General features: G+C 31.8%; 1 protein-coding gene across 1 annotated transcript in view; it reads right to left on the bottom strand.

Annotated features, from left to right (window-relative positions):
- Window positions 1-6,325: 6,325 nt before the first annotated feature.
- The window catches only part of LOC139090900 (probable G-protein coupled receptor CG31760), a 56,211-nt gene continuing 47,398 nt past the window's right edge, over window positions 6,326-15,138 (bottom strand). The window contains exons 9-13 of the mRNA XM_070640778.1: window positions 11,834-12,021; window positions 11,487-11,695; window positions 10,001-10,250; window positions 9,584-9,822; window positions 6,326-9,432 (exon numbers count right to left, since the gene is read on the bottom strand). Coding sequence (XP_070496879.1) covers window positions 9,381-9,432; window positions 9,584-9,822; window positions 10,001-10,250; window positions 11,487-11,695; window positions 11,834-12,021 — 938 coding nt within the window. The 3' untranslated portion in view covers window positions 6,326-9,380. The remainder of the gene's footprint in view (window positions 9,433-9,583; window positions 9,823-10,000; window positions 10,251-11,486; window positions 11,696-11,833; window positions 12,022-15,138) is intronic.

Below are 15,138 nucleotides of genomic sequence, written 5' to 3' on the forward strand. Positions count from 1 at the left end.
TTGAAGTCGGAGAAAATGAACATGAATTTTTTTTAAGAAACACCATCAAAATTCAATTGATGAGCCCCTTTTTTCAGATAATTTTTGAACATTTGATTTTTGATATCTTTGATTTGATTTGAAGGCTTTCATTGAAATTGATTTAAAGGCAAGACTTTTTTCCACTTTTTTTAAAGGTTTTTCTGAGTTTGATTTTACATTTTTAATGATAATGAAATTCGAATTTGAGTTTTGTGAGCTTTGTGCTTAATGGTAGGATTAATATTGGTGTGAGTGAGATTTGAATGCTGAATTGGAAACAGTTAATTCGGATTAGTTGAAGCTAATTTTTGTAATTTAGTCAAATTCAGTAGTTTTGGCAAATTCACTTGGTTTATCAAAATTCAACGAATTTAATACAATTCAACAAATTAAACTGAATTTCATTAATTTAGCTTAATTCAACTGAATTTAGTAAATTCAGCTCAATTTAATTTGTTTAGCAGAATTTGGCTTATTCAGCAAATTAGGTTAATTATGATCAATTCAGCTTTTTAAGAAAATTTCAACAATTGTTACAAAATTTGACAAATTTAGCTGATTCAGTTAAATTTGATTAATTTAATAAAATTCAACTCAATTCGACTTGTTGTTTAAAATTCAGCTAAATTCAGCTTGTTCAGAAAACTCAATTCATTTTATGCAAAATTCAATGCAAAAATTTAATGAATTTCGCAAATTCAGCTAAATTTAGTCAATTAAGTTCAATTTAGCTTGTTCAGCAACAATGTGATCAATTCAACTTCTTCAGTAAAATTCAAGGAATTCAACAAATTCTACTGAATTTTATCAGCTCAACTCAGCTCAAATTTTACAGTAGGAATCAGTTGAATTCAGCATGTTAAGTAAAATTCAATTCATTTAGCAAAATTCAGAAAATTCAGCTAAATTTGGTCAACTCAACTCAATTCAACTTATTCAGCAAAATTCAATTGATTTAGCTGCTTTAATAAACTTCAGAAAGTTCCTCTTAATTCAGCTAGTTCATCTTCCAATTCAGCAAACTTTCTCAACTCACGATCTTAAACTAAATTTTACGTCAAATTCTAAAAATCACTCAAATTCGAATTCGACAAATGTGATTCACTAAAATCTAGATTTTTAAAGCTTTATTCCGCAAAAGAAAAAAAAAAGTGAGGAAAAGCCTTTACCCTTTTTTTGTGAACAATAACATCCTTTTGTACACAGAAGAGAAAAAAGTTTTTTTATTTTCATTTTTAGGTATTTTCGAGAAAGATATTCATTACCGTTTCGAATAACAATTTAGTGAGATTTCCTCTGAAAAAAACAATTTTTTGTTATGTCTTATCTTCTTAACCAACATCAAATATATATCTTGTCTTTTTTATGTTTATGGCTTAGAATAAAGAACTTTTTTGAAATATAATAATTGTAATATCAATAATTTGATGATCTAAATTTACAATCGCTCTTTATACTTTAATGTATGTAATATTCTACATTTATGGTTTGAATACAGTCAATGAATCATCTTTTTTTTTTATCTAATATCATGTATAATTCTACACATTATTACTTAAAAATTATTGTCAGTACAAAAATCGCATATATCAATATGTGTACTTTATTATTAATAAAGTGATGAATCCTTCATACATATCATGAGATTAATATTAAATATTATTTTATTTTAAATCTGAACAGAATACAAAGAATCTCTTTTCATTTGTATGAAATATGAAAAAGCTCAAACGCATTAACATTTTTTCAATCTACATATGCATATATTTTTATTTAATTTTATTCTGACCACGGTATATGACTTAATCCTTGGCTTGTGCTATTAAAAATAAAATTTATGTTTATTCTTTTTCTCTTGTCGAGGTCGGTCATTTTGTGACGTCTGATGTTGGGTTTAGATCGGGTGGATAAAAGACCGTTAGAACTAGTCACTAACTAGACATTCAGGTGGAACGCAATTTGTTGTTACAGTTACTAAGTAAGTAACTAACTAAACTTTGTCCACTCGGATTCGGGTTGAGAAGGATAACAAGAAAATTTAGTGGTTGGGTCTATAAATATCCCGGACAACACAATGCATTGTGCCGCTCGGAAAATAAGAAATTAAGGATCTAAAATTTAGCCATTTCCCATTTGGTATACCATCCCGAGTAGACAACTTAGTTGACTAATGTGTTACATAGATATGGACATTATTTTTAATTAGTAGAACTTGTAATCAACTTGAATTTTATATTGAGTCAAGTTGACTTTAGTCGCCTCTTTCATACAAAATCCGAGTCAACTCCGAGCTCTACTAGTTAGTAACTAGAACCATTTTAGACTAGTTACTTACTAATGACCTACAGTCGATTAATGACTAATGTAGGTATTAGTGACTTGCAAAGATCATTAGTCAATCATAGGTCATTAGTGAATCATTAGTCGATCGTAGATCTAACCACTAATTAGTCTTTATGACTTGCATTGATCATTAATCGACCATTGGTAGTTAGTGAGTTATTAAAGGACCGTAGGCCTAGTAACTAACTAGACATTATTAAAAAATTATTTACTAATTATTGGACGGTCCATAAATAGACTATCCATAAATTTGTATAAATTGCAATATTGAATATTGTCTGATCTTTGACTGTAAACAACTCCAGGACTTTGAAAGAATGGGTATTTTGAAAGATGATGACGTCATTAATAAGCCGACCCATTTTGTGTTATATTATCCGAAGTAATGAACAGATGTTTATGATGAATATTATTTTCTGTCATTTTTATGGATCCAAAAAATAATACATAATATCATTACATTACATAAAATACATTACCATGGCGTTACATAAAAGAAAATCTGCTTTTTATTGTTCTTTCCGTTCCTCTCTTTACTAAGAACATCTTATTTTCATGGTAATAAATTTCATTTCTAGCCTCAGAATTTTCAATGTCAACAAAATTTTTAAGCATTTAAAATTCTTACTTTTTTTGTTCCTTTTTTTGATTTATCACAATGAAAAGTTTTTCTATTATTTTTAATGTGATTTTATTTTTATTTCGTGTCATTGAAAATTCTTACTGGAAAAAAGTTTTTTGTCCCCAAAAAGACTTTGATATTATTTTGTATCAATTATGGATCGATAAGTTCATTTAAGTAGCTATTTGCGTTTTTTATATTTGTGGAATTGAAAGACATTTTTTTGCTTTTTGTGGATGAAAAATTTGCTTTGGCAGTAGTAGGAGGTGATTTTATTTTCATACAATTTCTGAGAATCAATCATTTGGCAAATTTGATTGATTGGAAATGAAAATATTTTTACGGAGAACTTCAAGGTCATTTTGAGATCGAATTTACTTTTAAAGCAACAAATCTCTTGAATTTATGCTTTTCTTAATGTTTTTCGGAGAGATTTTTATAATTTTCATGACTTTTCTTACAGTTTATAAGAATCTAGTCATTAATACTTAATTTACTGTCTAAAATTGAACAAAATCTTCAAAAAACCAAAATTCTCATCCAACGGATTTCAAAATTTCAAAAATTCCCATTTAACCTACTTTCACACCCTTCAAAACATTCCAGCAACAATAAAACTTTCTGCTTAGTTTTACAGCCTTCCAGTTTCTTAAACAATCAAACGAGACGTGAAATTTGTAAGTTTTATTAGTTTCCCTTCCACATAGAAGCATATCTTGACGATGACAATAAACTTTGGATTGTAAAATGAACGAGGTAGGCATTTTTATTGCGCTTTTTGTTCTTATTTGCGAACCGGAAATAACTTTCATATGAACTTTATCATTTGACATATTTCACGTCGTAAAATCAGAGCTACATTTCGTTATATGTAGATTGTTAGGATATTTTTAAAGGTAGGAATGCATACACCAACTTGCGAATGTTTGGAATAATCTAAATTAAATCTCAGATTGTATGAGAACCGAAATTTATTCATTTTTATGTAAAAACCTGTGCTGCACATTATGGTATCAGCCATATGGTGCAAAGTATGTTGCTATAACTTTGTTACAGCATTGGTTTGATGATGCTATCAAAGTCAACGGCTGTTATTAGATTGGAAGCTTTAAATGTTATTTTCGGGGTGATTTAAATCTGATATTTGATTTTTCCAAAGAATTCCTGGATTGGATGTGTAGAAAAGCACGATAAAGTCCTTAATAATCCAAAATAGCAGACGTTCTCGAAGGATAGAGTCGGTTTTAGTCGGCAATAAGCTGACGTGAGCACCAGAAAAGGATGTAAGTAAATAAGTTTGGTTTTTAGGATTCCGAAAAGCACAAATCGGTAAATTGATCATAAATCATACCTTAGAACGACGTGACTCTGACTTCGTGCCAAATTCAGTTTAAATATTGCACAATGATAGAGTCACGCCAACCTGATGCTGGATTTTGGGATCAATTAACTGAATTGTGCTATTCGGGTATTACTGAATTACTCACTAGGCTGGCCTTATAAATCAATTGTGATCCATTGTCTCACTAAGATGGCACCTAAAGTTGGCTCTATCGCCAACAGTACAGATCAATTGTGATCCATGGCTTCCTTAAGACGATGTCTAGAGCTATATCGTTGGATTCTGTCTGCCAATTACCCATTCGGAACAAGTAAAAATCTACGAATCAAGAACCGAAATGACACGCAGAATGTGTAGCTCGGATAACGGATAGCTCAAATTATTCTACCTAATCTAAAGTTAGAACATTCTTATTATCGAGACAAAATTCCACCGAAACTCCATCATAGCTATCCAATGCACACACAAAAAAATGTTTAATTTTACCATCTCCCATAATTCAATCTATTTACATTCAGACGAGGCTTCTTCCACTTCCAAAACAAACTTTGTCTGTACGACAAACCGCTTAGAAGCCCTAAATACCCATGACTTTCTCTCTCAGCTTGTATCAAGATTTGAACAAACCCGCCTACAGTGTTTGTAACAAGGCTCAGACACTCAACCAAAATTGTAATTTTTTACAATTTTTACAATTTTTTCATACAAAAATTGTGAAAATTGTAAAAATTGTACAATTTTTCTAATTTTTACAATCTTTTCATATAAAAATTGTGAAAATTGTAAAAATTGTACAATTTTCACAATTTTTTCATACAAAACTGACAAAATTGTACAATTTTCAAATTTATGTCAATTTGGTTTGAATGATTTTCGTATTTGGGAAATGTAAGGGAAAAATTGCATTTTCAATGGGTTTTCATCTTTTTATATGAAAATTAAGGTGAGTTTTGTCTTTTCAGAGGAATTTTCATTTTAAATTGAGAAAATAAAGGCAAAATTTGGTTTATATGTGGGATTTTTCACTCCAAATAAGAAACTAGAGACAAAATTCGAATTTTTCGAGTGGTTTTCCATCCTAATTAAGAAAATTAAAGCAATTTTTAGCTTTTTTGAAGGATTTTTCACCCCCAAATAAAGAAACCAAAGCAAAATTTGGCTTTTTTAAGGGTTAATTAATCCTAAATAAGGAAATCGGGACAAAAATCGGCTTTTCTGAGGGATAATTTACCCCAAATAAGAAAACCGAGGAAAAATTCGGCTTTTCTAAGGGGTAATTTACCCCAAATATGGAAACCGAGGCAAAATTCGGCTTTTCTAAGGGGTAATTTACCCCAAATATTGAAACCGAGGCAAAATTCGGCTTTTCTAAGGGATAATTTACCCCAAATATGGAAACCGAGGCAAAATTCGGCTTTTCTGAGGGATAATTTACCTCAAATATGGAAACCGAGGCAAAATTCGGCTTTTCTGAGGGGTAATTTACCCCAAATATTGAAACCGAGGCAAAATTCGGCTTTTCTGAGGGATAATTTACCCCAAATATGGAAACCGAGGCAAAATTAGGCTTTTCTGAGGCATTTTTTACCCTTAATAGGAAAACTGAGGTGAAATTCCGTTTTTCCGTTGGAGTTTTCATCATAGTTTAAGAAAATTATTGCGAAAAACACATTATTTTCACATTTCTCAAATGAATTATGCATCAAAACATGATTTTTCAAGAAATTCAGTTAAAATAAACATTTTCCAACTTTTCCATATTTTCAGAAAGTAATTTTCCTGCTGTGGAAACTATAATTTCCATCTAATAATTGGATTAATAAATTATTAGTTTCTTGAAAGTTACATCAAAAAATTGTGAAAATTGTAAAAATTGTACAATTTTTTCATACAAAAATTGCAAAATTGTGAAAATTGTACAATTTTTACAATTTTCACAATTTTTTCCATACGAATTATAAAAATTGTACAATTTTTACAATTTTTGGTTGAGTGTCTGAGCCTTGGTTTGTAATAAACTTACAAATTTTTTCATCAAATAATTCCACGAAATGAAATCTTTCAATTCCCAAATAAAAAAAGTAAGTCCTGAACAAATTATTTTTGGTATTTCTGTCGATAAAAGCAACATAAGATGTTAAGCAAATTCACCCACTTTATGCCTTTAAGCGTGTTATTTCTCTTTTTTATCGCCTTGAAATTTTTGCGAATTTTAAAATTTTTAAGTTTAAGTTCTTCTCTTATGGTTATGTCTCTCTATGGCAACACACTGAACACAGATTCAATTTTAATTATTTTAATTTGATTTGATTATCCTTAATTTTTAGTTATTTTATTTCTTTAATATCATCTATCATCATGATCGTCAATTTATTTTTATTATATCTAGTAATTTTATTTATTTTTTCTTTCTTTTCTTTTTTTACAGGATGAAGGAATAGCGAAAAATAAAAGAAGGAAATTATAATTTATTAGCGTACATTGAATGACGTTAATTTACAATTTTCATGAGGATGGGGAGGAAGGAAAAGGTTGGAAATAATAATTCAGAAGCGGTGGACTTACTCTTACTTTTTCTTGGAATTTTTTGGGTATTTATAGCTTGTGTTTCTTAATTAAATGGTGAGATTTCTTAGTTATGACTGATTGAATGGATTTGTTTTTGAAATTAGGATTACAAATGGTGGGAGGATCTAAGAACAGTCAGAAGATTGTGTATAGGACTTGGAAATTACAGGTAGATCCTGAAATCATTTGGAAACTGTAATTTTGTATCATATGAACCCGAGCGATACAAATGAAAAAAGTGAAACTTGAAATCTCTTTTATCCAGAGCTTCTGTTCGATTCCAACAATCATAAGTCGTGTGTGGTAGCTGAAGATGAGACACAAGCTTGCTATACTGCCCTTGGTTGGAATCCACAAGGGAAAAGGCGTCCAGGTGCTACAAGAGCAACATGGCGTAGGACGGTAATGAAGGAATGCCAGTTAGATGTCAAAACTGAGAATTTATACAAGCTTTGTGATACAGCCAGCAACAGAGTCAGATGGAAGGCCTTTTGTAGCAACCTAGGCTCCAAGTCGGAGCATGGTTCCAGTAAGTAGTAAGTAATCACAAGCCGATTCATTCGATATTGGCTAGGTTGGGTATATGTGTATCACTTGACCATACATGGTATCAGTAGATCAGTTTTAAGCAGGGGTTTAAGATTGTATAGCTTGTAGCAGAGCTCAAAGTTGTCTCGGATTTTGAATGAAATAGTCGACTCGATTCAACTTGACTTTATGCACAGTTCGAATCCTAACAATGAGTCCTGAATATTACTCTAAAAGATAATGAGCATTCTCACAACATAACATGATGCGATTACAATATTGTTGACTGTTGGGTAGGAGTACAAAGTAAATAAAAGTTTCAAGAGAAGGATTACACATCTTTATAAGAAAAGCGCATTAATATCCTTTAAATACTGCATATAGTATTCCAATTTCAACTTAATCAAGTCATCACTAGACTGTACTCAAACTAAGAAAGCACTTGATTTGATGATAACAGTCTCAGATCAGTCTAGACCTTTAAGGAATAAGATATGACGGGAACTTCTTATAGAGTTAGAATCTGTTCAAGGATTTTCTAGAAACATCCAAGAAGCGAAGATCTTTCAATAAGAAATATTAAGGTTGCTTCGGGTTGCTTCATCTGCTTGTTATCAAACTAAAAATCCAACAAGACTGTGCCGTTAATTAACAGCAAGACCTTATCTACATGCTCATCATTTTCCTCAACATTATCAGCCATTATATATCCTCGAAGACATTAAAAAGCAGTCCTTGCTTCTGGTTAAAATAAAGAATTTTATTCATAAGAAAAGTATAAATAAACGAAAAATTTTGCGGTATGATGATGACAACGATAATTTTTATAAATTGACTGCAGATTACGGTTTTCTTCTACCCACGCATTACCGTAACCACATTGCAGTACTTGTATTCTTCTTTTATTCTACAAATTAGACAGCAACGCATGATGATTTACGGAATATTTTTTCTTATTTTAATATAATTTTTTTTTTGTTTGTTTCTTTTTCTCCTCACAGACGGCAAATATTTTCCTTTGAGTACCTTAATTTTAACCATATGCATACTCATAAAATGGAAAAATGTTTCCCGCGAGACTGAAGACAAAAAAACACGTTTTTTTTCTCACATCCTCTGTACAAATTTTCCTTTTTTTGTGCTTCTTGTTTACTTAAACGCAATGGTAATGAAAATTAATTTATTTCGCGTGTGTATGTATGATAGAGAGAGAGAGAGAGAGAGAAGAAGTGACAGAAAACAATTAACCCGAGCAGCATAGAGAATTTTTGGCGGGAAAATGAGGTTATGTTGATGTTGTTGGATCAATAGGTAGTCAAATGCTTGATTAACGCTGTTAAAATGTCTTGGATGTAGATTTTTATGTTAACAATGCCCAAAATCCACTTCCATGGAACAATGACTGCGAAAATTCAACATTTGACAACTTAGGTTAGTTTTGGACAACCATGGTGGTAAGCCTCAACCGAAACCTCACAAAATGTGCGGTTTATGGCATTTCCAACGTGACACTAGTCTTCCAAAGCACACATGCTGCCCACAACTGACTTTGATGGTAAGCCTCGATCGAAATCTCACACATTGTACGGTTCATGGCATTTCAAACATAACACCTAGTGTGCCACGACAAACAGGTTGTCCACCACTGACTTAGGTTGCCCACCACTGACTCAGATCCTCGCAACATCCAAATAAAGACCATTTACCACCAAAAACCATTTCATAAGCAACTTGGGAAACTTTACATCTATTATCAAATGTTTAAACATTAACTGGCACACGAGCATCGATTGCAAAGCTACTATTGGTACTTTCCGATACCACTGAATTCGTTGTTGCATTGATATTTGCTACTGATACTGTCAAAGAATCATTTATTGTTGCTTCTTTGTTGTTATTCTCATGTTGCTCATTCTCCATATCTTGTTGTTGTTGTTCACTACTTCGGATTTCAAGTCAGACCTTTTCAATTCCACTGCCATTTTGATTCGCATGGGCATTATTGTTACTGCTTAACATTGAATAATTTATTTATTTTTGGGGTAGACATAAATAGTATTTTTTTGAAATACGGCACAAAAAAGTAGGATAAAAAAAAATAGAGGAATGGCATGTAGATATGACCGTAATCAAAAAGTCATTCATTATTAATTGCTTACCTGACACCACCCGAAAGGCTATTTGTGCCACTGTGACCATCTTCTATCACGCTATTCTCGTGTTTACTCGTTTCCGCTGAACTTGTATGATGATGCTTACGACTTGCTGTCAAACTTTTACCAATTGGACTTGTCATTGAAAAATATCCGCCTGGTTTTGGCTTTAAATGACGATTATTTACTTCCATTTGTACAATACGCATAAATTCAATTTGTCCAGCTAACTTTTGGATTTGTTCCTTTGTATTTGAAATGAATGGAAATTTAATGGAATAAATGGTGAAAAGGAACGAGAAAAAGAGAAAAAAAGGCACAGTTTGTATAATCAAATTTATGTTGGTAAACGATAAACATAATTCACAAATATCCGTGTTAAATGCAACAGGGACTACACAAATGTAAATAGAGTCTAATTACCTTCAGTTCTTCATTCTCTTGATATAAATCAATGCCTTCCTCTGGCATAAGACCACCGCCATTAATGCAAAATGAGGCTGTTATGCCACGTGCTCTCGATCGATGATCCCATTTATCTCCTTGACCACGCAGCACCCTTAATATTTTTGGACCAAATACTAATATGATGGTTGTCGTCGTTGACAATTGTGTGCGTACAAAACCGAGGAAATATTTTATATCAGGTCCGGCTTGTGGAAAGAGGAACAAACTAAAAATAGAAGAGAATTTGTGGTTTTCATGTTAAAGGAATCGTACGTGTGCATAAACGGGCATAAAAAACGGCAATAAAATGTCACTTTAAAGGAACGAAGGATAAAATTCATTTTCATGTACAACTTTGCTCGATTATTTGACGCTGTGTGATGAGGAAGCGGAAAGAAGAATTATGAGTAACGTGAGTTAGTGACGTGAAGAATGAGGTAACTTGTGGTATATCAATAAAATTTATTTTCTGTCTATCGGTTTTAAATTTATCTTGACGCTTTACCTACCTAAATTCCATCAAGTTGTGGAACATTTGTTTTGGAAATGTAATGAGGAATTAAAAGCAGATTGGCAACGAATTTTGATAAGAATCAAGTTTATTGAAATCTAAAAGTGACGATTTTTTTAAGAAGTCAAGCTTTAATGAAAGATAAACTTCGGAGTCACGACTTTTAGATAAATATAGAATTAAAGTCAACGATTTATTAAGCGACGACTCTTTAAAAGTCAAGCTTTAATGTTAATTGAACTTTAAAACAACGTTTTTTTTGATAAAATAATAATTTAAAATCAACGATTTACTAAGCGACTACTTGCTTAAAGTCTGTTTTTTCAAATCGTCGACTCATTGAAGAATCGAGAACTAAATTAACGACTTTGTGAAGCACGATGCTTTAAAGTGACAACGTTTTTAATGTTCAAGCCTAAAATTGACGACTTATTAAACAACTTATTTGAAAGCAAGGAATTTTTGAAGATTGAAGCTTTGAAGTACCGACTTTTTTAAGATTCAAAGTTTAAAACAACGACTTTTTGAACAGTCAAGCTTTACAGTGATGAATTTTTGAATGCTCAAGCTTAAAAGTGACGACAAATTTTAAAAGCAATGAATTTTTGAATTTTCAAGCTTTAAAGCACCGATTTTTTGAGAATTCAAGCTTCAAAGCAAAGACTTTTTAAAAAGTCAAGTTTCAGAATTCATTGAAACTCATAAATTATACCAAAAATGCGTTAAAAACTACTCCAACTCATGTCTTTAATACTCATTTCACTTCCTCGCTCATTCATCGATCCAATTCTATTGCTAACCACAGGCATAAGTTAACAAGCAGGACAAAAAAATTATTTCCTCCCAACATTTCTCTTCTTTTATTTAGTTCCTTTTTTATGAACATCACTGAATTCATCATTGGCCTCATTCCAACATTTATATCCGTCCCCATGAGACATTGATACTTACTGTATTGCTACCATAAGTGTATTAACGAAAGCAATGTTATATATTGCATAGGAGATCAATTTTGCTTCGTTGTATAATGATTCGGCATTTCTAACATTATAGCAGACACGTATGCCCCACAGTAGAAATAGAACTTCCCCAATAGCTAATGCATGGTCCCACCAGTTAAATACACATTGTTTAAATATCAATCCTTCAACATCCGTAATCTAATTGATCGTAAAAGATATAAAATTAAATTAAACATATAGTCAGGAAATTAATGGATGATGGCATTCAATCATTGAGCGAAAAAAGTAAGGAATTATGAGATATTAGATGATAAATTGATGAGAAAAAAATGTTACCTCTGTTGCTGTTGGCGTATCAGCAGCCGTCCACGTTCCAAGATAAATTCCCATAACTAATAATATAGGTACCATCCATTGTAGCAATTGCTTATCAGTTAGTTTAACTTTGTGTGCTGATTTGACACGATATGTCAACGAAACGCGCCACGTTTTCATAAACAAGGCAGTATATGTGATGCAAAATCCTGTTGAAATTATATAAAAGGAAATAGTAAGCTTATGTGCGTGAAATTATCAATTAAACATGAAACAAACAATTGGAAAACTCTGTCGTGCTTTTAATTAATCGATTTTCTCTTGATTGTAAGGATATTCACAATGTTATATCCATCTAATAAGTCTTTGTTTATGTTGAAAGTGGGAAACAACATTAGGAGCCGTTTGATTATTACGTTACGTAAAAAAAAAAAACATTTTTGAGAACCCTACTCTCCACATCCTCATAACAAAAGGTAGAGTACCCAAATACAAGAACGTTGACTCTTCCATTCCCCTCATTACGCCTTAGAAAGCGACATCATTATTTAATATCACAAAAAGGACCAAAGCTTCAAGTTAGGATGCACAGCCAGGTGAAAAGCCAGAAATTTTTTAAAAGGGTTTGGCGAGAAGGGTCAAAATTTAGGGACAAGGTGGTGGTTTGGATTTTTTAAAGAAAAACATAAGAAAGTTTGACCCCGAAGTCAATAAGGATGACTTTGATCCCTCAAACTAGAAAAGGGAGCTTCTGACCCTCTAATCAATAAAGAGAGAGTTTCAACCCCCAGACCAATAAAGAGATGGTTTGACCCCCGAACCAATGAAGGCAGAATTTAAACCCCGAAACCAATAAAGGGAGGGTTTGACCCCTAAACCACTAAAGGGAAGATTGACCCATAAGCCAATAAAGGGGTATTGGACCCTCAAACCAATAATATGGGTTTTGACTCCCACATCTATTAGTGGGGTTTAGACTCCCAAATCAATAAGAGGGTTTTGATCCCCAAAACCAGTAATAAAGAAGGTTTTGAACCCCCAATCCACTAAAGGCAGGGTTTCAACCTACAAACCAATAAAAAGAGGTTTTGACCCCAAACCAATTAAAGGAGGGTTTGACTCCCATTTATTTCCTTCTAAATTCACACTAATATCCTAGTACACAGCTAGAACGTAACTTCATAGTTATTTTAGGACATAACTCATGTACGCTACCTTGTTTACTGATACAAAATACTTCTCTACATGATATTAATTCTCTATCGACATTTTCAACCTTAAAAATCAATTACTCGATTCCCATTCAAGCCATATACACACATGTAGAGCAACTTTTAATTGCTCTACATTTACTTTAAACATTTTAATTAGTTTTTTTATCTGGACATAATCGATTATTTAATTAAACTTTATCCATATATCTATGCATCAACCCCACAACCATAATCAATTTATTTTTGTGTTGTGAACTTTAAAAATTATTTTTTTATTTTTGATTGCTTGGTCTCCGTATACACAATTTTATCTGATGTAGCGATTTAATGTATATATATGAAAAAAGGCATAATGAGGCAAAAATCTCTTTCGGTCTGTATAAAGTTCCACCATTAATTTATGTTGAACGGAAAAAGTTTTTAATCACATGAGATTTGGGGATGAAAAAAACCTCAAACAGAAGCAACAGCAGAAAGGAAGGAATTTAAAATCCTACAAGAGAGGATAATGATTTGAGTAAATGAATGAAAAGTTTTTTTTCTATAATTTTCTTCCATTTGTCATTCAATTTATCTCAATTTTCTGTGTGGATTATTATTGCGTGAAAATAGTTTAATAAGCTTATTCAAGGATTACTCTTTTGTGGGATTTCATCATTAGATAATGGGGAGTAAATTGTAGCAGCTTTAAATGTATTTATCCAGTGATGATTGAATTGGGGTTCGCGTTGTAATTATTTTACAAAGTTCAGCTGAATTCGCTGCGTGTGTGCTTCCTAAATTGTTTAATAAATCGAAGAATTTGAAGTCTGGTTATGTAGCTAGATAAACCACAGGTCTGTTAAAAATGCTCAATTCAGCTGAATAAAATGACAATAGAGCTGAACTCTGATGAATAAATTGAACAAATTGAACAAACAGCTATTCAGTTGAATAGCTTAACTCAACTGAGGAAGCTGAATTCAACTGAATAAACTTAACTTAACAAAATAAGCTGAATTAATGTGAATAAGCTGAATTCAGATAAACAAGCTGAACTCTGGTGAATAAGCTGAATTCAGGTAAAAATGCTGAAATCAGATAAATAAGCTGAATCTAGCTATATATTCCTAACTTAACTGAATAAGCTGAACTCAGTTGAAAATCTAAACTCAACAGACTATGCTGAACTTCACTAAACAGGGAGAAATTAGCTAAATAATTTGGATTGCGCTCCATATATAGAATTAAGGTTACAAACAGAATTTAACCAACTATTCTGATCTAAGCTGCAAAACTGAAATAAGCAAAAAAATCTGAATTCAGCTTAATAAACAGAATCCAGTCGATCAATATGGATTGCGCCACATATCATTGAATTTCGCATGCTAAACTGAAGTTATCCGACTAAGCTGAATTTGGCAGATTAAGCTGAAGTTAGCCAACTAAACTAAAGTCAGCCGACTAAGCTGAATATAGACGACTAAGGTGAAGTTAGCCGACTAAGCTGAAATTGGTCGGCAAAGCTGAAGTTAGCTGTCTAAGCTTAAATTAGCCAATCGAGCTGAAGTTAGCCGACAATGCTGAACTAAGTCGAGAAAACTGAGCTCATTGAACTAAACAACGAAATAACTGAACTAAGCAAGCTACACTTTGCTGAATAAGCTAAAATCAACTGAATAAGCTTAATACAAAAATTAGTTTAAAAAAGCAAATTGTGATGCAGAAATTAAATTTAACTGATAAAGCTAAACTTAGCTTAATAACTTAAACTGACCTAGATAAAATAAACTCTTCTAATGCTTCGTTCTAATGAACTAAACTTAGCACTTAACAAACTCTATCTAAATTAAAACTGAAACCTATCCTTTAATTCCTATTATTCAATTGTCAACAAAATCTCTTTAAACCAATAAATCACATAGACTAGAAATTAATCCTTTATAACATTTTTTAATCCCATACAATATCCCATATCACATTCACATAATGATATTATAGAACAATATCAAATGAAAATCGTACAGAGTTCTCAATGTCCATATCTATATCACAACTAGCTATGACATGATGATTCAAACTCATCATATTATAAAAAAAAAAATACAGATAAATAAAGATTGATAGTGAATG

The sequence above is a fragment of the Chironomus tepperi genome, unplaced genomic scaffold, assembly GCF_022539635.2.
Source record: "Chironomus tepperi strain 1889 unplaced genomic scaffold, CSIRO-AGI_Ctep_v1 contig_223, whole genome shotgun sequence".
Classification (NCBI taxonomy): Eukaryota; Metazoa; Arthropoda; class Insecta; order Diptera; family Chironomidae; genus Chironomus; species Chironomus tepperi.